This window comes from Thunnus albacares, chromosome 6 (genome assembly GCF_914725855.1).
Source record: "Thunnus albacares chromosome 6, fThuAlb1.1, whole genome shotgun sequence".
In the NCBI taxonomy this organism is placed as follows: domain Eukaryota; kingdom Metazoa; phylum Chordata; class Actinopteri; order Scombriformes; family Scombridae; genus Thunnus; species Thunnus albacares.
Genome location: NC_058111.1, coordinates 30,480,109 through 30,504,838, shown reverse-complemented (window position 1 = coordinate 30,504,838; position 24,730 = coordinate 30,480,109). Strand labels below are relative to the sequence as shown.

The window sequence follows — 24,730 nt, the reverse complement described above, 5'->3', positions numbered from 1 at the left end:
GCTCGATCAAGTTATAAGGATTTCAGTCTCTTTTTTTCTCTTTTTTTAATAGAGGCATCCAATAGTTGATAAATTGCAACAGTATTTAAAGCTGCATTAATCAATATTTGAATTTACTAACAAGGGTTGAAATGACTATGTGTTATGTGAAAGTCGCTCTTAGTTATGAATGCACAGAAAATGAGCGGCTCCCTTCAGCTCTACAGAGCCTTTTAGCTCATTGTTTTGGTTTTCCAGCTCACAAACTCTCATCAACGTCATTTACTGACACAGCTGGCAGCAGTTTTCAGAGAAAAAGCTCTGAAAAAAAGTTCTACTAAAGAGCCAGATGTTTTCCTCAGACGTTGGCGGAGAGCAGAACACTTAAAAGGAACTTGCTGTTTATGTTAACATTGTGGTTGTTACGCAACTCATAAGTGGCCAAAAAAATTCAACTAATGCAGCTTTAATATCTTGAAATTTGTCAGTTTTTCAAGGACTTTAAAATCCTCCCCCACCACACTGAGATTATATCTTGAATTAGCTCTTTTGTCAGGGAGGCACCTTCATTTTAGAGCTGTCTGCTGTTTAATTCTAAGTTAATTCTAATGAAAGGCCATAATCAGTGGAGACATTATTGACATGTTATTTTGAATGCGTATTTTGACCGATGTTGTTGTTGAGCGGCCACTTCCTGTGTCCGTCCTGAGGTTAGAACTCCCTCTGTTGATGTGATGTTTTTCTCTGGGTCTCTTCCAGACGGCTCCCAGACTGAACTCCAGATGATGGCCACTCTGACCACACAAACACACACACACACACACATATACACACACCAGGACCCACGTTCTCCTGATCTCTCCCACCCTCCAATCACACGACCGCAGATCCCGTTCTGCCTAAGCCAATCAGACGCCAGCTTGTCACCACACCGGTGGCACGTGCTTCCAATTAAAAGAAAATAAAAGTCCAGCAAAACTAATTGATATATTTATGTTTATATATTATATTTTTTGGGATTAATACTGTTGCTGTTTGAATATTGTGATTTTATATATGAGGCCAAGGAATAACAAATATTCGGGTGCATTTTTCTTGCACCGTGTGTGTTTATTGTGCTTTATTTGGGGAACATGACCAAGAAAACAATGAGGGAAGTGTCAGAATAAGTGACAATAATGAGAAGAAGGGGGTTGTTATTGATGAAATCAGGGTTAGTTGTTTCCTGTTGCCTCTTTTTTTTTTTCCTGTTTACTCTGTCTTTTTGACTTATAGGCTTGACCGTCTTCCTGCTTTTCTAACTGGGGCGGACGGCTTGTTATTGAAGGTGTATAGAATAAGGCTGACAGCATGTAGGCTAGCTGTTGAGAGGTTCAGGGACGAGGAAGAACACCTCTTCATGCTTAAGCACGAGAATCTAATGGATCTTGATGGCAAGAGACCTGGTAGTAATATAGCGTCATACCGTGGCTCACAAAAAATAGTTGGATATACTACTGAATATATTTTCATATATCTGTATTTGTAGACTATCTAAATATGAAGGGAGTTTATCAAGAGGGAATCACTACAATAGATAAACAGCATTTACTGTAAATGCTGCAAAAAATGAACAAAGTATGTGTAAAGTGGCTGAGGAAAAGGCAACAAAAAGGTGAAAAGAAAGACGAGAGAACGCAGCCGTCATTTGCCTTGTTGCCAGGTGCTTGTGCCTTTCTCCTCGACTAATCCTGACTATTCTTAATGAGGGAGTTGAAGAGCTTTATATTGATGTATGAAAACCATGACACTCAACGTGAGAGTGAGTCGAGTTAAGTGTAGATAGAAACCCGTCGTCCTCTGACTGAATGTTGCTCTAGCACCACATAACATGCTCCGACTGGCTCGAAGGCCCCAATATTTCTCTCCATAGCTGGCTACATTTCCTCCTTTCCTCCACCTCCCCCCTCTGCTTCGCTTCTCCAGCCTCCTCCATGACCTGCCTGTTATCTGTAGTACGACTGAACTGGTCTGATGGCTACGCCTGACTAGGGCTATACCAATGTTTTTTTTGTTTTGTTTTTTTTTTAAGATATTATACAATACATTGCTCCATTCTTACACCTGTATGCCTTTGCAACTGCATTTGGACAAAAAATGTGACTAAAACTCACAATTTAAAGCCATATAATTGAAATTTCTTTTAATGGGATAATTTTGATGGATGTGAAGGTGAAAAGCAGTGAAGCCACTCCTTATGTGTAGTGTTCAACATTTATGGAAATGCACTTATTCACTTTCTTGCTTTCTTTAGAGTTGTATCAATCTTCTCATCTAACTCTCAGCAGGAAAGTGAATAAATGTATTTCCCAAAATGTCAAACTACCCATATTGTCAGGGTAGAAAACCTTCCGAAATAGCAATTTAAACCTTTATATGACTCTTCTTTAAAACCCATGACAACAGTAAAATATTCATGCATCCTTTTCAAAATGTCATGCCATTTCAGGTTCAGAGCCTCCTAGAGAGCAGTTGCACAATAAAATATCTTCCTAACTCTGACCCTTGACTCTCTTCCAAGCCTACAGGCGAGACCAAAGACTTACGGCGAGAAAGTTGTGTTATTGGAAATTCTGTAGGCTTACATTTTGAGAGGAGCTCCAAAATGTTTCAAGGATTTTTTTTTTTTCCTCTTTCTTTTTTCCAGACCTTGCTCAATGACAGAACTTTTTCTCTGCATGGCTCTAAGGCGAGGCGGGTGCAATATGCCGAGGCAGGACTGTGCTACTGCACTTATTAGCCAAAGACCCTGTTGATTTCTAGTGATTCTGTGTTGTATGATTTATATATTATGTCAGTTCTGAATGTTCTGTTTTGTTTTGTTTTTTTCCAGGAGGGAGATGTATATGTACAGTTTGTGTTCTGTGTTATAAATGAGAGATTCAAGCCAAGTGACGTTTGACGATGTGAAACATTTGGGGAGAAACAGCTTTTAGTATTGTTTGTTAACTTGTTCATGTGCCTTGTTGGATAGCAATACAACAGATTAATGTGGGATTATAAGAGAAATACCTCCTTGAGTCTAGTCGTTGGCTGACGACGGGTGTCGGGCCGTTTCTAAAAGTTTCCCAGCGGCACCTAAAGGTTTCCTCTCTCCGTGTGTATAAGCTTTATTCAAACCAAATCCTAAGTTTGTCTATTGATTTACAGATGCACTCCTGTTATCAGTCCTGACTTACTGTATGCACCAAACCAATGTATAATTATGCCAACACACTAAAAAAATAAGATACTAAAGATTTGCAAAATAAATTTCAAACGTACAGTAAAAACAAAATGAATGGTCTCTCTTTGTGTTCAGTTTTGTGTGTGATCTAGTGTCTAATAAAATGTTTGTGCTCCATGTTTCAAGGTTAATGCACAATAATAAGCATACACTAACATCACTTTACTCCCTAGTGACAAAATGCTTTTTCTCTGTCTAAAATGGAGCTCCAGGGGTCCCAAAAGTTGCAAACCTACAAACCACAACCTGGTTTGTGTTGATTTAATAGAAATGAACTGAGAATATGCGCCACTATAGCACAAAATCTACTGACATCAGAGTCCCCTTAATGTTCTGCCAGCCCCGCTATTACGTAATCTGGACGCCCTGTCACTGTGTAAGAGTCCAGTTTCATTAACTTTAATGTTTTCAGTTAATGTTTGCATATTGTGAAAATATTGTTAAAATAATGTTTATAATTGAATGATCACACAGCAAACCTGGGGCCAGCTACTATCTTAGCATAGTAAAGGTTGCACAGTGAAGGGAGGCACATGGAGGATTACAGGTCAAAAGGTATATATATACATACAGTGCTGCTTGAAAGTTTGTGCACCCTTTAGAATTTGCTCTATTTCTGCATAAACATGACCTAAAACATGATCAGATTTTCACTAAAGTCCTAAAACTAGATAAAGAGACATCAGTTAAACAAATGAGACAAAAACTTTACACTTGTTCATTTATTTATTGAGGAAAATGATCCAATGTTACATATTTGTGTGTGGCAAAAGTATGTGAACCCCTAAGATTATCAATTCATTTGAACAACAAAAATCACACCAAGAGCAGGCGTGTTATAGTCCAGGAGGCCACAACCGACCCCAGGGTAACGTCTAGGAAACTAAAGGTCTCTCTTGCAGCGGTTACAGTTGATGTTAATGAGTCCATCATCAGGAGAACATTGAATATCAATGGTGTGCATGGCAGAGTTGCAAGGAAAAAAGCCACTTCTCTCCAAACAGAACATTGCTGTCTACGGTTCACTCAAGACCACACGGATAAGCCAGAAGGTGATTGGAACAATGTTCTGTGGATGGATGAGACCAAAAAAACCTTTTTGGCTTGAATGAGAAGTGTTCTGTTTGGTGATGAGCAAACACTGCATTCCAGTGTAAGAACCTTATCCCATCTGTGAAACATGGTGGTGGAAGTATCATGGTTTGGGCTGCTTTGCTGCTTCTGAACCAGGACAGCTTGCAATCATTGATGAGTTCTGAGTTGTACCAGCAAATTCTACAGGAAAATGTCAAGGTATCTGTCTGTGAACTGAAGCTCAACAGAAAGTGGGTCATGCAATAGGACAACAACACTAAACGACAAGTCGTTCTACCAAAGGATGGTTAAAGCAGAAGAAAGATAATGTTTTGGAATGGATGAATCAAAGTCCTGACCTTAATCCTAAAGAGATGCTGTGGAAGGACCTGAAGCATGTAGTTCATGCAAAGAAGCCCACAACATCCTTGAGTTGAGACTGTTCTGTAAGGACGAATGGGCTAAAATTCCTCCAAGCTGATGTGCAGGGTTGATAAACAGTTACCGGAAATGTTTGGTTGAAGTTATTGCTGCAGTAGGGGGTCACACCAGTTACTGAAAGCAAGGGTTCACATACTTTTGCCTCCCACAAATGTGTAAGATTGGATCATTTTCCTCAATAAATAAATGAAAAAGATGAAAAAAAAATATTTTTTTTGTCTCATTTGTTTGGATGGGGTTCAATTGGGTTCACTTTGTCTAGTTTTAGGACTTGTGTAAATATCTGATCACGTTTTGGGTCATAATTAATAATACAGAAAATTCTAAGGGGTTCACAAACTTTCAAGCAGCACTGTATATATGATGTAAATCCTCTTCCAGACAAAGAATGCTAGATTTCGTCACCCTGCTGAGACCATTGACTTTTGTTAGAAAAAGTGTTAATAACAGTCATTTCGTCTAGAGGCTCTGGACTTAGGGGCCATGTGACCTCTTGGGCCCCTGAGTATACACCCAGTACTTCTGTGGTTTAATCCATCAGCAGAGGTGGAATGTAACTAAGTACATTCACTCAAGCACAGTACTTAAGTACAGTTTCTCCATTTTATGCAACTTCATACTTCTAGTCTAATATGTTATGAAATATTGTAATTTTTACTCCACTACATTTATTTGACAGCAGCTTTAGTTACTTTTACATATAAAACATGTGATTAGTTTATATAATATGATGCATTTTTATATATGAAACAATCTAACCATATATAAAGTAATTAAAATGAGCCTCGACCAGCTACAACATGAAAATGCTGCTTACATGTTAACACATCAGTAATAGTAACCCAGTATTATAAGTCTAAATGCGTTATTTTGCATAATGATTACTTTGGCTTTTTGTACTTTAAGTATATTTTAATGCAGGACCTTTACTTGTGACAGAGTATTTTACATTGTGGTATATGCACTTGTACTGAGGCTAAGTAGCACATCCAAGAACTTCTTCCACCACAGTCCTTCAATGATAAGTTTGAAGCGGCCACTAGGTGTCGCCCTCGCTGTGTAAATACCCGACAGTGGTTTTTGTTTTCAGCTGTTCTTTCCACTGGATCATGTGAACCCCGTACTCTTGTATTTCTAGGAATTACAAGTTTGGCATGAAGTTGGAAGTAAACAGTGCGTCACATCACACGCGGATGAGAGGATTTATAGTCTACATATAGACGAGACAGCAGTGCTTAGACATGTCCAGCAGATGTGTCACACCCACAAAACAAGGAGCACTGTAGGCCTCAGTGTGGGAGCAGTTTGTACACTAAATAGTCAAATCAGAACAAAAATCCCACCGAAGTTTTTAAACTTGTAATAAAAGTATTATTTAATTTGCAGCATTTTTCTCTGTCTGAATGTGCTTCAATGCACCATGGAGCCAAAAGCACAGAAAACTGTCCTTGTGTGGTCAGTTACACCAACAAGACTATGATCATTTTCTGCTGCTAAATAACCTTTTTATGATTGTATTCAGTGTTAATGACATTTACACAAAAAACATCTAAACTATCTTTAAGTTAACATTCATCATTTGCCTTCTGCCAAAGATTTAATAGTTTTATTGGCTTGTAGTTAAGTTTTTATAATAGATGATATGAATTGTCATTATGTTTATTGCATTGTTGTTGTTTCTAAATAGAAGCTATTTCGCACCTCATTATTATCAGCTGTCCAGTCCTTTATTTATTTATTTATTTATTTGTGTCCAAACATTTGAAGACTGTGATCCCAACATTTTGTCAGTGTTGAGAAACAACACACATGTAATATTGGCACTCTGTGATTGGCTCCGGCTGGTCTCTAGCTCAACCACGGGCCAATGGGGAGGCGGTGTTGTTTTTGCACCGCTCCTGCGCTGCTATAAAACGGCAGCAATGAGGGATGAGAGAAGAAACAGTGATCCAAAGAGACATCATACATGTGAATTCGCAAAGCTGCTCTGTTTGTTTGTCGTCGAGGGACATTTGGACCTGCAGAGGCAGATTGAACTGAAGACAGAGCGGCTTTATTGTCCCTGAATCCACAGACTCAGGTAAGCTGTCCGCACCAAGGATGCTCTACACCGGAGGAGAGGCTGACTCATATGTTGGCATGCTCCATGGAAGGAATCGCCAATTTACGATAATAACACAATGTGTCACAGGCATTATTTTGCAGAGAGATGTTATCTTTCACTTTGAGTGTTTTCCTTTGTTTTCACGGCTGCAGAGGAAACAGGCTGCAGCAGCCTGTAACACTGTTATCAACTTCTAGTCTATCAGTGTTTGGTCAGCTTTTCTAGCTCATCTTGATGACCGAAAGTGCTAATTCTGGGAAAACATTCAGAGCTGATTATATTCCATCAGATACATTTGTTCAAGTTGTTTCTTTCACTGTCTGGATCACTTCCTTCGTTTTCCTTATGTTGCTCGGATGTGATGACGACAGCCGTGCGTGTATTCACCGTTTCATGAAAGATTTAATGTCTATAAAACCAGGAGTGTGTGATCTCAGTAAACAGCTGTTTACAGCAGGATAACAGTGGAGGCTGTTGCATGTGGAGGCTCGTTGTTGCCAGTAGTCTGCTAATGAGTGTCTTTGTTTCAGCAGCATGATGCGCTGTTGTTGATACTGAACAGCTGAGCGCCTCCTGCTTGGATGTGCGTCAAGTTACTGAGAAACAGCCCGCGTAAGTCCGGGACAGCGGACGATTTAGTCTTCAAAATAAAGGCACCATTGAACGAAAATACAGTTGAGTGAAAACAGCCTGCAGTTAAATCAGACACATGTTTTCCCATGTATGTGTTGCTATTGCATATGATACTGTGACGAGATTAGCAGTGTTTTCTGACTATGTTAGTGTATATTATTATAATATTTCAAACTAAGAAAAGGTAGCTGTATTTTATTTTGTAACTAGCCGCCGGAAGTGCAATGTGTCATTTTGGTTAACTTGACTCTGCAGGGAGGGGGCTGGAGATGCAGATGGGGTTGGTGGGGGGTGGAGGGGGGTGTTGTGCGGATAGTCCAGTTCAGACCAGTTCCAGCGCTGCTCTTCATTCACCGCAATATTACTACTTTGTCTTATTGTTCTCAGTGCGATGATCTGCTGCTAAAAAAGACACAGGATTTAAGTGAAGTCTGGTGGTGTGTGTGTGTGTAAATATATACATATATGTATGTATGTATGTATGTGTGTGTTCATATGCAGCTTACTCTCCATGGTCCTCAGTGCTGGGGGTGATGAGTGGCATCAAGTTCATATTCAGACAAAAACAATCTGTCATACAGTATAGTAGAACAGCTTTAAGTGATTTTTTTAACCAGTGCATCACACACTGGCATATAATAAAAATACATGTGGATGTAATTTATTTCCATTACGGATTCAAGTCAGGTCATGTGTGTAAAGTGTTATATCTGAAAGAGCTTCACAGTGCTCACTTTACACAGTCAAACAGCGCATCATCTCTCCACTGCTTATCATAGGTTGTAATAAAGTAAATCTCGCGCCGTACTGGTTCGAACCGGCTGGAGCTCGCGCTGCGTTCACGTGCCGTGGAGTTTTCTGTAAACACAGGTTGTTTTTCTTCAAAGTGGCTTTGTCAGCCTCGACACACATCCACTTACACAGTGAAACATTTTTTTTAATACTGACAAAGGAACAACCCAGCAAATAGTCGTGTCTGTTGAGGTATATTTATATTTATATTTATGTTATATTCAATCACCAATTTAAGACAGGCTGCAGGTATTTTATCTGCTATTTGTAGCCTACATGTAAAAAAAAAAAAACTCCTCCAAAAAACAAATATTAGAGAGCTGGGATCGAAGACTGTGGGAACTGAGTTCTAGTATCAAACTCACCTTTAAGACTTTTTTTTTTTTTAAATGTAAAAGCTCATGTCGACAATATTTTCTGGCAGGAAAGACCCTTCTCTCCGTATCGGTCCCCCACAGGTACTGAATGCAACATCAACCTCACGTGCAGCTGCTGCACGAGCTATGTCACTAACAGCCAATAGGAGAGGACCTGTTAAACCTTTAAGCCAATCAGATAATTCAGGGGCGGGGGCTGTTTAATATTTATAATAGGGATTTGTGCTCTTCAAAGGCCTCAGCTGTTTTCTGTTTGTGAGAGTCTTCCTCTACATCATCATCATCATCATCATCATCATCATCGTCAGGCAAGAACAAAGACACATAGATTATTCAGGCCCAGAGAGTCATCCTAAACACTTTGTTGTGAAGTCAAGCAGCTGTGAAACATCTTAGACCCTATTGTTTATATATGATTATATCCAGAGATGCTAAACTTGCCACTGAGTACCAAAACAAGCAATGCAGCATCAGTGTCACATAATATCTGCAATAATTTTTCTCTGTTTTATAAATATTTAACCACAGAAGCATACTGAATGTCGCTGTCATCTCTCATCTTGTCTCCATTCCCCCTGTCTGACCCTCCAGGCTCCAGCAGCCTCCCTCCACTCCAGTCAGGCCAGTGAAGTGCTACCTCCAACCCAGCAGAGATGGCTCCCACGCTGGCCACATCTTTCTCCCGCCGCTGGTGGATGGCGGTGACGGCGGTCATTGAGAACCTGCTTTTCTCAGCTGTGCTGCTGGGCTGGGCATCCCTGCTCATCATGCTCAAGTCTGAAGGCTTCTACTCCTACCTGTGCAAAGGACCTGGTGAGTCAATATTACTTTTTGGATTAAGATTTTACATGTAAAAAATCAATGTTAAAGATTAAAGCAGTGGTTCACAACCTTTTCAAGCTTGTGACCCTTTACAATGAAACAGTGTCTAGTTTTGTCACATTTCAGATGTATATGAGTTGTTAGCAGTTGAACTTCAGCCTAACTGTGTTTAAATAGTGAACATTAGCTCCACTTGGACCAGCTACAACAGTAAAACGCTGCATACACACTGATACATCTGTATTAAAATATAATGATACATATATATGATATATCCGTCACAGGAGCCATTCTTCAGCAGAAAAAAAACCTTCAAGTACATTTTGCTGATGATGCTTTTGTGCTTTTACATTCACGTATAGGTACTTTTACTAAACACTTCTTCCACCATTGGACCCCAAGTATAACTGAGGGGAACTTATTTCAAGTAAAAGCACTGCAATCAGATGAATGACTCTATGCCATAAATTATGTGTAGAATGTCATTCATAAGTGACCGCTTTCACAACTACGTCTGCTGCTGCTAACATGACCATAACTGTCATGCAAAGTAGCTACATAGATGCAAAGAAGCTTTAGTGCTAATTGGCCTTTTTGCATACAGTATTTCAGCAGAATAGCCTTGTTTTGGACTCTTTAGATTCAATCAGATGGTATGGGTTAATAGGACCTTGGGTGACTACGCCCTGAGTATATCTGAGCTGCTGAGAAACCAAAAGACTGATTGCAACATGCAGCGATACTTAATGCTGAGTGGGTGCGGTGGAATAACAAACACACGTAGGAAAGGCGAGAAGTGCTCAGGTTTCTTCTGACAGCGACCTTTGAGCGAAGAAGCTACCTGCATATTAGCAGGAATCCTATTGATCCAACAGCTGGGATTTCCTTGTGGAAAACAAGTCAATACACCAGCTGCAGTCAGGCTCTAAACAAGCTTTAAAAGCGGCTGTGAAGCTCCACAACAAACCAACAGATGGATCACATTAGATTATTCTATCTTATTCTGTCCGCGGCTCTCCATGATCAAAGGTGGTGCAGTGAGTTACTGCACTCAGCGGATTATTAAATTATGTTTTTATGACAGAAAATTGCTTTGGCTCAGGAAATCAAAATCAGATGAGAACTTTGGGTCATCCTGAGCATGATTCAGTATCCGCTCATTGTCACTGTAGCAGTGTAAATTAGGTTACATACATACATAACGACAACATATTGAAAGGTTGGTTCATCATCATCACTAGAGTTTTGATTTGTCTCCATTTCCAGGTAGCAGATGTATGTGTGAATGAGACCATTCATCCCTTTCTTCTCCACAGTGATTATCACACAGGCTGTTGTCTGTCGCTTTGATCCTCTGATTTGTCTCTGCCCGTGTTTCTCTCTTTGTATCCTACAAAAGAAGCAGTGATGAAAGCCTTGCAGGGTTAATTTGCGCGTATGGTTTCATCGCTGTCACACATTTAACTCACACATCATCACATGACCCTATCTGCAGCACTTGAGAGGACTGTCATTCTCACTTTACATTTTCCACAGTGTAAAACATTACTGTAGGTCTGTATTAACCCTGTTAACTGCTCACAGATAATGTTTATCTGATTGGATTCGGTTTAGGTGTGGGAAGTTAACCTGTATGGATCTTTGCTATTGACTCTACAGTGACCTGACTCCAGTCCTGTCACGACATGTCTCACTTTCTCGCTCCCGCTCTCTCACCTGCAAAGTAAAATCAGCAATTTTGGTGTTTACGAAGTCTGTTATCGGGTCAGGAAGGTGCTCAATATGCTGAATGTGTTAAGTCTCTACTCTCAGTGTATTCAATCTGTTTGTTTATTCTCTGGGCAAAAATGTGCAGACATTGTCCTGCTTCTAGCAGAACTTGGCAAAAGGCTGAGCTCTACCTGGTTTCTATTGTCTTGCATCCTTTTCACTCTGATTCTAAGTAGAGATCACATTACTCATAGAGTGGTGACTTGAAATTTCATCTTTTTCACATTTTTGGCGGCAGGAACTTTACAGATTACCCTGGCACTGTTCACTCATTCCACATTCACTGTGTTTAAGATTAGAAAAACACAATATTGGGCACAATTCAGGTCATGAATAATGCAAGCTGGTAGTTCATGGTTAGCAACCATTGCTTACTTACAACTTTTGATGCATAGCTTCATGTGTGCCCTCTATATATACTCAGTTTGAACACATCTAGCAGACAGCACTACACAAAGGCAGTCACCAGTCTATGTACAAAAAAAGAGTTGCAGCATTATGAAGGTGTGAAAGTCTCAACTGCTGTTAACAACTGGTCAAACACACTCTTAGTCAGAAATGAGAGGGCATTCAGAGGCCGAGCCGGCCAGACAGCAATTGTTCTGCACATTGTAAAGGCAGTCTTGTGTTCGGCTGAGGAACAAAGCACAGTCCCAGAATGTGTCGTGGAATTTCACCAAGTGGCATATCACCTGAGAAGATAAGGTCCAGAGGCATTCCTGTGAGTATGCATAGAAGAGAGTGCTACAGAAGTGGGCGAGAAAAGGGTTTAGAGACATAAAAGAAAAGTCTAGAAGTGTCATTTGTTCTATTGGCTGTATGTTAAATTTCCTATCTTTGAACATCTATCCCTACCTTAAAGTTAATAGTTTCCATCTTCGCACTGTGTGGATTCGTTTTAAAGAACACATACTCCCTCATGAAAGTGAAACTCTATTGTTCATCAGCTCAGTGCAACCTGCTCTCCCACAGTTAGGTTGTGGTTACTCTGGTGGTGTGAAGTCTATATGTTGCAGTACAGAGACAGATGTACAATCCTTCGTCTAACTCGTCAACCGATCTCACCTCTCTTTGTCTCACTTTTTTGTCACGTGGCTCAGCCTGTCATCACCGTTCTTTCTCTGAGATTCTTGGCTGCTTCTGAAAGATACACTGACCCAAAAGTTTGTTTAGCTCATTGTGAACAGCATGCACATCCTCCCTAAGAGAAAACAGTCTAAGATTAGAATATCTGAAATTGCTAGTTTGTTCGCCATCCCTTCTCATTTAATGCTCTGTGTGTATCTGGTTGTGCGCTTCATGTTGTCCTTGACAACTTTGAAGCCAATGAAATAAACCTGTTAGCACACTCTAGCAATCATTAAACTAAATGACTCTGCAGGTTGCGACAGTTTGATATCACCTGTATGTATAGGAAAGTTCATAGAAGAGAAGGGAGTGGTGTGTCAAAGGAGAAAAAAAAGGAATTTGGCAAAACATACACACAAAAAACTGTTTTTACAGCGTTGACATTAAAGGAGAAACAACTATGACGGATGGCCGGTTCACATTGAACACACAGTATGTGATTCATCATGACACGACTTTTCAGAGAAGATCAAGTCAGCCTTTATACCCTTGAGTGTGTCTGTGTGTATGTGTGTGTGTTGTCAGGGTTCTTCCCTTATTGACTCAGGTTTGCTGCAGTCATTTGATTAGTCAGCAGCCGGGGCCCACCGGGGGACAGATGCTCCTACCTGCTGTTAGTCCAACAGTCAGCACTTAATGCTCCAGTACACCTCAAATACCAGGCTGAGAGTGCAGAGCATATAATCCAGCTATTGACAGAAAGGTTTGATCACCGACAGCTCTTGAAAGCTGATAAAAATGCCCATATTTTAGATTTTTCTGACATTTTTTATGAAGAAATATGTTCAGATTAGAGTCTGGAACAGTATCAAGGTTATCAAGGGACACTAAAACTTCACTGAAAACCAGGACAATGATGGTGTCGTTACTACTAGTAGTCCAACTACTCTCACTACAAATCATCATAATAAATTCATGCACCCTTGAAAATCCATTCAGGTGAAGAGCTTCCTATAGACAACCAATATAATGATTCTATAAGGAGTATTGAATTGAACAAATTGCTTCATATCCATCATAGCAGAGGTTTGCGGGTGACTTTTAAAGGACAATTTCACCATTCTTATTCGTAATAATAACATTGTACTCACTGATTCAATGGCTGAGATCTCTTAACACGATGACATGAGCAGTCACAGGTTGTAAACAAACCCCCACATTAGGCAAACTTATTTGGGAGAGAAAACAAGGCCAAAAGGCAAACTGTCTATTGTAAACATCTGTCACAGTTTATAGACTGACTTCCTGGTTCAATGTTGACCTATTGTACACAATATAAGATAACCTGGATTTTTTTTGAAGATACAAAACACTTTGAGATTTGTCCATATTGGGAAAATTTGCCCAAGATAACAGTCCAAGGAGAAAAAAGTTGCCTTTCACTCTCATAAAGTTGATAATACTTTGTTTAGCTTGTCTACAGTCACATATGCACAAAGTAGAGAATGATTTTAACATTTGTCAGTCTGTTTTAGCTCCTCATCATCATGTGACACCAGTCATTCTTCTTCCAATTTACTCTAAAACAGAAACAGAAACTTGCTAGCCTAGCACCATTAAGGCTACAAACTACCCATAATACTATACTTCCTGAAGGAAGCCGGTGTATAAATGAGTCCATTTAAAAAGGTTATCGGATATTGTGTTGTAATTGTCTAGTCCTCAAATTTAATGTTGAAACTTTTTCAAATGTAATTTCCAAATATAACTTGGTTTTATGGTATTGCTGACATTTTGCATTTTACCTCCAAATTAAGTGGTTTAGGTAATTTGGCTTAATTACAACCTGTCTGACTGCTCATTTCTTGTCCCAATTGACTTTGTTGTTGCCATGTTGCTGTGAGTCCAGATCTCAGTAACTGCTTTTAGAACAATATGAATTCTGGCCAAAACTATGAACACAAATCTCTTTCAAAAAAGCCATAGATCAACATTTCTGTCATTTTTGCACTGTAATGTTAAATTGAACTAGACTTTTCTGCTGCCTCTCAAGCTCAAGTCCCCACATGCTTTAGATGATTTATGTACCAGCATAAAAACAACACTGCAGCCCTCAGATCTTCATTTAGCCACGTTACCTTTCACCTACACATGACAAGGACTAATTTTCTGCATCAGGATGTATTTAATATGACATAATAGCTTCCTGTTGTTCTACTAAATTCACCCCGACACCCACAAACTAGCGTCAATACCTCCTCCTCCCTCCTCTCCTTTTACCTTAAACTGGCTCAACAGAGATCACAATCACACACCTCCCTCATGAACATAGCGGGAAAGCAGATTTTCAGCTATGTTGTTTATTAGACGCTGCACAGACTTTAGCTGCTGTTGACAACCTTCCCCCAAGACTGACGGGAAGAAAACACTCTGATGACTAAGTGCTTCATACCTCCCTCCTTCAGACACTGAACATGTGGTAACTGCTGAGTCTGTCTCTATTGTTTTCCAAGCAGTTTGACCGAAAACAAGTCAAGGTGAGTGAGGAGTTGCTTTCCTCTGTCAGCCCTCCTCTTTGTCCCCTGTCTGTTCAACAGAGTTTCACCAGAGGCAGCAGTCTAATAGAACAGATAGACAGAAATAGACTCTACATGAACTCTGATGGACTGTGTTTACCAGTGAGTCAGTGGGAGGCAGACTGAGCTGGAGTCTCTGTCTGTGCAAAACTGTTACAGAGTTCCCCTCTACCCTGCAGGGGTTCGGTTGTGGCTATTTCTAGTGCCTGGTTACTCTGTATTGTGTTGTTTTCCCGACAGTCTGTTTACTTGACCTTTAATGAGTTTCTTGGCTTTTTCGATCAGCAACTCAGCTCGTGGAGAAGGGGGGGCGGAAGACGTAGAAGCTCTGACCTCAAAGTGCAACATTGGAAAAACCAAGAAAGCATTTATTTTAGATGACATCAAAACCTCTTGGATGACAGAGTCAATGAAGTCACCAGTTTCTTTTCTTTTCCTTGTTTTTGTCTTGTTTCGTGTTTATAACTTCTTGTATACAGAGAATCAAGATCCTTGTTTTGTACAGCTCCATAAGTTGATTTAAAGCTGCATTATGCCACATTTCTCATGAAGAAAATATCCAGATTAGCTCAGAAAGCCCAGATTTACCCTGTTTTCTTTTTTTTTTTATCACTTTTGCCTCTTTGTTTTTCTTTGGTGTAAACAGTGGCAGTATTCAGATCATTTACTTAAAGTCCCCTTTCACTCAAAAATGTGTTTTTCTTCTTCTTCCTTTGGTCGGATGTTTGAGCTTCACTGTGTAGAATGATGTATGTGCAGAGTTTGACACTTGATGTCTGTTTTCACGTTCATCTGCTGAAAGTGGAAAGTTTGTCTGTGCTCACCTTAAATCTCAGTGTAACATGTGTACAAGATGATTTTTTGACATCACAACTAGTTAGGAGCCAATGGTGGTCCAGTATGCAACTTACACAAGTGTAGAAATGTGGAAACTTGAAGCTTTAGGCATCTTGTGTCCAGTAGTTGAACTTTTGAGATGAAAAAAACATTTTTATATTCATAGATTTTGGATTTTCAATGAATCAAAGAGAGTACATGCAGTTGAACTTTTTTATAGATACAAATTATTATTCAAAGAAAAGTATTTTTGTATATATTGTATTATTAGATTATTATTAGAATGTGTATGCAGCATTAATGTTGCAGTCTGGGATGGAGCTAATTTATGTACTTTTGGGTAGTTTAATCTATATATATCTATAGTATAAGAACTTTTACAGAACTCCTATATGTTTAATAAAAAGAATTAAAGTAAGGGTTTATTGTCATTTGGAACCACCAGCATAACTGCAGCATGCAGCCTTAAGAGAAGAAATCAAGTTAACAAACAGTGTTTCCTCATCTGACTGCTCAAACCTGAAGTCTTTCCCTCTCTGCTTTCATTTTTCTCACCATCCAGGAAACAGCTCCAACCTCACCTTCTCCAACACGTCAACCTCTGAGCTGTCTGAAGCTGAGGAGTACCTCGAGATGAACGGCTGGCCCATCTGCAAGGACCAGGACGAGATGCTGAACCTTGCCTTCACTGTGGGCTCCTTCCTCTTGTCCGCCATCACACTGCCCATGGGCATCGTCATGGACAAATACGGGCCGCGGAAGCTGCGACTCCTGGGCAGGTGAGGCTGGAGAAGAAGATCTCAATCCATTCTCCACTTGGTATGACACTAGGCAGTTATGGACTGTTTGGTTTATTTATTGCCAATACTTTGTGTTCCCAGTGCCTGCTTTGGCTTCTCCTGCCTCCTCATCGCCTATGGAGCCAACGATCCCAACAGTATGTATTTGTGCTTGTGTCATCTCACATACATCACTTTAACGGCATCATATGTTCACTCAGGGACCCTACTGCCTCACACACTCCTCTCAATCATGTTGCTTTTGTAGGTGAGCAATATTGTAGAGCTCATTTACACAAAGGCACATATCGATGCTGTGGTGACACTTTCATTAATCAGACGGGATGTGTGGGAGTTGTATTGTGTTAGCAGAGTAACCACCTCTGCCTGTGTCACTAATCTGCTCTTTCTCCTGTAGATCTGTCCATCCTGATCTTCTTTGCTTTGGCGCTGAATGGGTTTGGAGGCATGTGCATGACCTTCACCTCTCTGACGGTGAGTAGCACAGCCTTACAATGATTTTGATACTGTGTGATGCCCATATTTTTGGATTGAAGGTGCTTATAACACGAGCTGAAACAATTAGTTGATTTATCAGTTAGTCAAACAACTTTGTTATTTTGATAATTGATCAATCACTTCAATCACTTTTCAAGCTAAAATGCCAAACACCAAATAGTATTAGCTTCTCAGGTTCTTTTTCATTTGTGAGGATTTGCATCTTTTCTTTTTCCATAGTTAATTGAATATCTTATGGGTTTTGGACCATTGGACAATGGACCATGAATAGACAATGAAAACAATCATTATTTGCAGCCCTAATTCTCACCAATATTTAATTTCACTGGTCAAATAATACTATTTATTATCTGTACGTTATTATAGCAAAAATTCAGTCCTTTGTGCTTCACTTGCACTGAAGCAAGTTTGCATTTATTTTTCTTTAGCAGCTGACAAGTTAAAAAACACTGAATAGCAGAAAGCATCAGTGTCAATATGAGCAGACCAATATTGCGTAATAACTGGATATGAAGAAGAGATGTAGAGATTTTGGAAGACAAATTGTATTCAGAAGAGGAGTGAGGAGAAAGAGAGGCAGCAGAGCAGAATTAGAGCACTGTGAAGTGATAGCATCAGAAAACGGAGAGAAGAAACAAGAGGGCCAGTGAACTGAGAGACGACAATGGGCAGAAAGACAGATGCATTAGAGAGAGGGAACGTTTTAAAAGATGGGGAGAGGAGGAGACAGAGTGAGGCACGGGCAGTTGGAGGGATGAGCAGTGATGTGTAGACAGGAGGAAATGGATGGGTGGGTGTGGATAAGAAAAGCCACTGGTCAGGATGATCTCATCAGTCAGAGAAAGTGCTGCATCACAGGAGGGGCCACGTGAGAGAGAGAGAGAGAGTGGTAAAACGGGAACGAGACTGCATTAGTAATCTGTTATTCACTCCCGCTCTGCTGCTCTGGCTTGGAGCCAAAAAAAGACCACCAAGACTCATTACTATTTCATCCACTCAAGGACACATGCATCTCCAGTGTGCGCCGTTCACATTGTCTACAGATGTGATATTGCTGTAACAGCACAATGGGCCGTGTATTAAAAAGTGAAAATACTTGAGATGATGACACAAATTAGGAGTTCTGACTGCAACATACTGTACCTATCACATTAGAGGTGAAGTGCCCAATATGGCAACCATATCTTTGCAACAGAGGTGCTTGAGGCATCAGCAGTCTATCACTTTATCACAAAACACACTGAGAGCAGAGAGTGGCTGCCACAGAGGAGACAAACAGGAAGCAGCGACAGGGGAACTGAGTGTGTTTGTGTGTCTCCCCACCCATGCTTCGCTGTTTCCTATTCAGGCCGCCTAGTGGGACCCTGACACACACACATACACACACGCATACACACAGAAGTTGCTCAGCTGGTTTCACCCCCCCCCCCCCCCTTTCTTCCTCCAGCCTCCCAGTCTGTAGTCTCAGCCCGGTTGTTTTTGTCTTCTCCAGTTTCAGCTGCTCTGCCTCAGCAAGGCTGGACCTGCACACAACTGTCAAAACTGTCACATGTGCACACAAGAGCCCAGTATGTTACTGTACATCAGCACTATGTGTGTGTGTGTGTGTGTGTGTGTGTTGTTTTAGCTGTGAGCTACTGCAAGCTGAGTTACAGCTCCCTGCAGGCCTCGACAAATGTTTATGCTGCTGCCTTGCTTTGTGTGTGTGTTAAGGGGATGCTTTGCGGAGGCTCTTCCCTTCCCCTGCCCTTTCCTCAATCTCAGGATCAAGGGTTGTTACCGAGAAAAACATCTATTTTAAGAAACCTGTAACCCTCTCTGAGATGCCCCCCGTCATCAGAGGGGGAAGGGTGGGGGTGCATCTCAGGCATCATGGGTCATTTGATTCTCTTCATGTTACGGTGACCTATATCCAACTTGCCAAGTGTGTTAGTGTGTGTGATTCACTTTTTTTTTGGGAAAAGGAACCAGAGATTTCTTTCATCCTCTTCTTCAGTCACCCTTCCGTCTCCGCTCCCATTTCACAACTCTATAAGGAGCTCAAACTGGTCTGTTTGGCTCCTTCCCACCGTTCTCTGTTATTTCTTCTCTTTATCTATCTTTGCTTCACTTCCTCATTCTCTCCTGTGGATGCACACTCAGCAGCACTCAATGTCCCGGCGATGGAGAACAGGGAGTGAAGCTGAGGAGGCGAGTAACTCCCTCTGCTCCCCCTCATTCCTCCCTGTTCTCTGCCTGTAAACAGCTTCATGTTACAGAAAATGTCCTCTCATTCTTTTAGAGGGAGCTTTCCTTTTCCAACACACACACACACACACACACACACACATATGTACATACATCCACACCCACAGCCCATATGAAACTCCTCCTCTTGTTCTCTGTCTCGCTCGTGGCACGTGTTGGAGCCCCCTCCGCTTTCTGGGTTTGGTCTCCTAGTCTGAAGCTCTGCACGCTGCCCGAATCTACTTTCTGTCGGATGCCTTTTAATATGTATATCCTCTGTTCCTAATCCCCCCTTTTTTCTATGTGTCACTGGTCTACCTGAAAACACACTTACAGGCCTCATCTATCTGACCTTCTTTTGTGAAACAGCCAACAAAATAGCCATAGATGTGTTTTTTAGTTGAGAAATCGAAGTACGCTGGACTTTTTCACCCTAATGAATGAACTTTTAGGTGGGGCTGCAGGAATGACTGCTTGTTAGGTGGAAAATTTATGAAGCGCACACACACAGCACTTCATTCTTCTTGATGGAAGGGTCAGAGCAAATAGTGGTGAGATCAGGCTGTGGACTATTTTTACTATGCTGGAGATGGCGGGGTGAGATGGAGGAAGTACAGTGTATGCTCTGTTCACTGCATGTGACCGCATAAAATGAAGGGAAAGGAGATGTGGGGAAAAAATGAACGGATGCCAAAAGGTCAAGAGTCGCACAGTAATTTGAGATCCGAGCTGACCAGACGCTGATATCAGCCTCATGTGGATGTGGCTTTGGCTTTGTGTAGTGGTGTGAATCTGGTTGCTGGAGCTGTAGGGTACACTGTGCAGCTGGAATGACTGTAAATTCCTTCCAGACACAGAGGGGTCTTAAAACATGTTCAGAGACATCACCACCCTTCCAAGAATTTATTTCTAGTGGAAACTTTTGAGAGTCAGCTGATTTCAGTCCAAACTACATCAAATTCAGCCACAAATATACTGGACTGTAAAGGGAGGGAGCAAAAGATGACGTTAGAGCGATGGAGGTATGCAGTCTAGTGTTTGTCAGCTGATGTTTGCTAATGTTACAGCCCAGTTGGCAGCTCTTTATGACGGATGGAGCTCTATCCTGTGCGTCAGGACAGGACAGGACCGGTCAGAGCTGGTTCTCAATGGTCCAGCGGCAGGCAGCTGAAGTTTCCACTCACTGCAGCAAACCCTCTTCCTTCTTTCATTTCTCTGTTCTTTCCTCTGAAACAGGCTCTGTCCAGTTTCCTCTTTCACCCTCCACCTGGCTTTTAGGCTCAGCATGTTTTTGTCACTCCCCAGTTCTCTTTGTCGCCTCACGATTTGCGTTTCCACTTCCATTTTCAACACTCAGCACATGCTCTTATCCAGAGTGACTCAAAAAAATATATCCAAAAGTGCAGGACAGCCAAAAAGTCTGCAGTCACAAGGGAAACTTTTAACCTCATAAAAGTATGTAAACTAGTTTTGGAGAATTTGAATGGAGATCCTAGACAGACAACAATAAATGTGGAGCCACTATGATTCCAGACTCCCTTTTGATACATTTGTTTTACATTTACATATGATTACATTCAGAACATGGACCCAATAAAGACGTAAGTGGTAAAACAAAAATAGATTTTAGAGATCACTCTTGCCTTAAGCACTGAAATATATTCAATAAACAAAAGTGTCCATTGTATATAAGTGGATCACATGGTGTACAGTGCACACAGCATTCATCTCCTCTGCCTGCAACGATAACATTCAGCACTCTCTCCCAAACAAGATCTAATCACACCTGAGCAGGTTTCAACAGGCCCAGACGCAAGAATATTGCTTGAAACTTTATAAAGAGGAATATAATAGTAAAAACGATGGCTTTAAGTGAGCGTTTTGATCTAATATTTCTTATTTACTTCACGGTGCTGATGTATCATGTGATGGCAGGCTAGGTTCAGTCATGCTGACAAATAAAAGTTCATGAGTTCAGGTGTTTACATTTCTTTGTAAAACTCTTCCAAAAGCTGCTCTCTTATTGGCCAATCCAAAGATTAAAAACATTTACATTGCTCCAGGACAATTTGGCAGTGACCCAAGAGGCGTATGGATGTTTTTAAATGTCTTTATAGCCCAGAAGGAGAGTTTTTCAAAGGAGATTGCTTTATTGAACCTATGCTAAACAGGTTTTTGATACTGTTTTCATTTATGATCCTCATAATCCACTTTATAATCCTTAGTAAAATGACACGTGAGTCATGACAAACACCTGAGCTGCCTGGACACAGTTCAAACAAAACCCAGATATATACACAGCAAATACACTTATTGATTCGTTCTTCCATCCTTTGAAGCATCTTTTGTGTCTCAGGAGGTGACTTTGTGATTATTTCTTACACAATTTAATCACACTAATGCCTTTATCCCCCTCACCTGCACCTGCTACTAACCAAACCCTGATCTCTTATCTCCAGGTGACTGCTCTGAAGCTAAAATAGACCTTTAGTAGTGGCTGTCCAAACACTAAGCCCATCTGTGTGTACCCTGCCACTCTTTGCATGGATACACGGTGACCACAGAACTAACAAAAGAGCTATTCAGGGAAGGAGCAACAACAAAGTAGTGGGTGGGCTATCTACCTACAGGACTTCTCGCCATCCTTTTCATCAGTCACACTCTAGATAAACATACATATGGTGATATTCGATCGTTAGTGTAACTGAGATTTATGAGAGTGAAATTTCCCAAACAAACTTGGGTTATACCTCTGATTAGGAACTGTGTACATACCCAATTGGAAGGCACACTTGTTGACTTTTTTTAGGAACTGTATACATCCCATACCGTACCCTGAAAGCTGAGAAATACAGGAAACGCATTCCTTTAATGGTTGGAAAATCACCAACCAGGGATTAGAATTTTAAAAACACCTTGATTTTCAGCCATGCTAGCAGCTAAATACCAGCAAATTGCCTGATATTCCCTTCATCCTCAGCTACTTTTTGTTTAGTGCTAATTAGCAAATGTTGGTAAGCTAACACACTAAACTAAGACTATTATCATTATGTTAGCATGCTGATGTTAGCATTTAGCTCAAACAATACATTCAAACAACTAATTTAATTAATGAGCATGAAAGAACATGATGGAAAGTGTTTTTTTAATTGGAGCTGGCAGGTTTACATAGGTCCAGTAGAGCACCTATAGGGTCAAATGTGTGTTTATAACAGTACATCCATCATATCTGTTATGTACTGTTAATGCATCATTTGCTGGTTGTGTGTCTGTTAGTGCCTGAGGCCACAGCAGATTCTTTGTCCGCTAGTGTTTAACAGTCACAGACTCACCTGTCTGCATGACTGATGTGTTATTGACTCTAGTTACAAAAACACTGTTATCTGTTCCTTGTCAAGCCTGACAGCTGCTCCTCCCATCAACACACAAACCTAACGTTATCCTCACGCTGCTGAACCCATTATTCCCTACTTCTTCTTTCAGTATTACCAAACCGGTTTGTGACATGTTTTTGGGTAATAGTGGTCTCATCAGCTGACTGACAGTGACTCAGACCTAGTAACCCAGAGAAACTCCCGATGTGACGTAATTGTTGTATCAGGCCAACACTCCGCTCAGCAGCATCACAAGGACTAGATGTGCTTTCTGCATGCTGCTGCACACATGGATGGTTTGTGGTTGTCTTTGCTCTGGCACTGCACCACTGACTCTAGTAAACAGGTTTTGTTGTTTTCTTCCTCTCACTCGTGTGCTCATAGAAATGATCGCCAGTGGCATCAGTGCTTCCAAATGAACCTGTTCCCAGAACGAACAAACAAGCCTGAGTTTATAAATGGGAGAGACATCAAGGAGGTGAATGACAGAGAGGTTAGGGACTGACTCATCCACACTGTAGTGGCCTTATTCTTTTGTATCTGCTCTGAATATCTGGAATCTAAATTGGCAATTGTTCATTAAGTGAAAAGAAAAATTAGGGGCTGTATGAAAATTATTGGGTCGGTGAGGGGGGAAGTATTTTAAATCCTGCATTGTTTACATCCATGTTTACTAGGTGGCAGTCTTCTTCTTCTCTGCCTTTGTTGGTGCATTGCTGTATTTTTTGGCACACTACAGCCATCTGTAGATAATTGAAATAGTGTGAAACCATTGGCAGGACTGTCATTGTGCCTCCACAAGGCAAACAGGGAACCACTCATAAAAAAACAGCTCCATAGCACAACTAGAGGTCAGAAACTCCTCAGGATACCTGTAATATATTTGTGGAACTTCTAATGTTCGCCACCAATGTACACATCATTAAAAACCTGATACAGAGACAGAACTACTGTCCTCTGTATATGTCAAATGAAACAGTAGAGTGAAAGTAATCTTTTGGATGTAACTATTTATTTAATTATTAACTATATTGCAAGGTTCTGCGCTTCCAAAAAAAGTCACTATCCTACCTTCAGCCAAAAGAAAAAATAACAACTTCCCTCTTCTCTGACTCCTCTTCAGCATGAAAATTTTCATAAAGTCCCTTATTTTAAGAATTTTCCCAAGTGTTGTAGTACTGATAGAGTTCTTGCAACACCCTGGACACAAAAATGAGTCATTATCACAAGCTAGAGGATAAAGTGCTTGAACGTTAGTGGTCAAATCTGAACCTGTTGACTCTGCATAGCTATCATGAGTTAGCCTTGATTCATTATGCACAAGCTGAGTTGGCCATTTGTGTCTCCTCTCCTCTTCTCTCCACCAATTGGGCCAAAGGTCACCCATCATACCCCGATGTTGTCAGTCTGTCAGTCTCCTCCTGTCAAGTGTCATAACTGGATTCTTCCAGTCGAGCGCTGCTCCAGAGAAACAGGAGCAGAGAAATTCGGCGCCCTTGTTATTTTGGAAGTCATAGCAGGGGCGTAGTGATTTTCGGTGCTCACCTTTGGTCCAATTAACCCGGAGAGAGACGTCTGTGGGGTGAGAGGGTTCAAGCAGCTGCCTAACAAGCTGCACCCCTGCTGTGAACACAGCGGCTGGATGGACGAGTGGATGGACACATGAGGAAAATGAGAGAGGGGGAATTTTGAGCGCATTTTCGCTATTTATGAACCATAATAATGCTTCTACTGAGGAGTTATGTCCTCATTTTTATCTCCCTGCCTCCGTTCATCCACTGCTTCATTCACTGCTGTTGACGAAGAGTTTGAGTACCTTTAAAGTAAATCAACTGACAAAGATGATAAATCTCTCAGCCACATTTTGCACTCACACTCTGTTGTTTTTTGTTCTCTGTTTTTGACTTCCTGAGGAAGGCTGTTTACAGTTTGAAGTTGACTAGTGAAGAACATCGTGTGCTGTTGTCTAGAGTTGAGGGTTGAGTGTATTACGCAAGACTCTCTGGATTTTCTCTCTCTGCTTCTTTGCTTCAAATGCTGGAACGAAAAACAGTGCAAAAAACACATGCCGCAGCACAGGGTGTACTTTGTGGT

At 40.9% G+C, this 24,730-nt stretch overlaps 2 protein-coding genes across 4 annotated transcripts in view; both read left to right on the top strand.

The window, feature by feature from the left end:
• LOC122984058 (unconventional myosin-Ic-like) overlaps positions 1 to 3,295 on the top strand; it is a 60,652-nt gene extending 57,357 nt beyond the window's left edge. For all 3 annotated transcript variants that reach the window (XM_044354338.1, XM_044354340.1, XM_044354339.1), the window contains one exon: positions 739 to 3,295. In XM_044354338.1, coding sequence (XP_044210273.1) covers positions 739 to 765 — 27 coding nt within the window. In that variant the 3' untranslated portion in view covers positions 766 to 3,295. The remainder of the gene's footprint in view (positions 1 to 738) is intronic.
• Positions 3,296 to 6,680: 3,385 nt separating this feature from the next.
• Positions 6,681 to 24,730, top strand: part of LOC122984059 (large neutral amino acids transporter small subunit 4-like) — a 30,759-nt gene continuing 12,709 nt past the window's right edge. Inside the window, exons 1-5 of the mRNA XM_044354341.1 lie at positions 6,681 to 6,839; positions 9,257 to 9,478; positions 16,301 to 16,517; positions 16,620 to 16,675; positions 16,936 to 17,012. Of these exons, the coding sequence (XP_044210276.1) occupies positions 9,319 to 9,478; positions 16,301 to 16,517; positions 16,620 to 16,675; positions 16,936 to 17,012 (510 nt within the window). The 5' untranslated portion in view covers positions 6,681 to 6,839; positions 9,257 to 9,318. The remainder of the gene's footprint in view (positions 6,840 to 9,256; positions 9,479 to 16,300; positions 16,518 to 16,619; positions 16,676 to 16,935; positions 17,013 to 24,730) is intronic.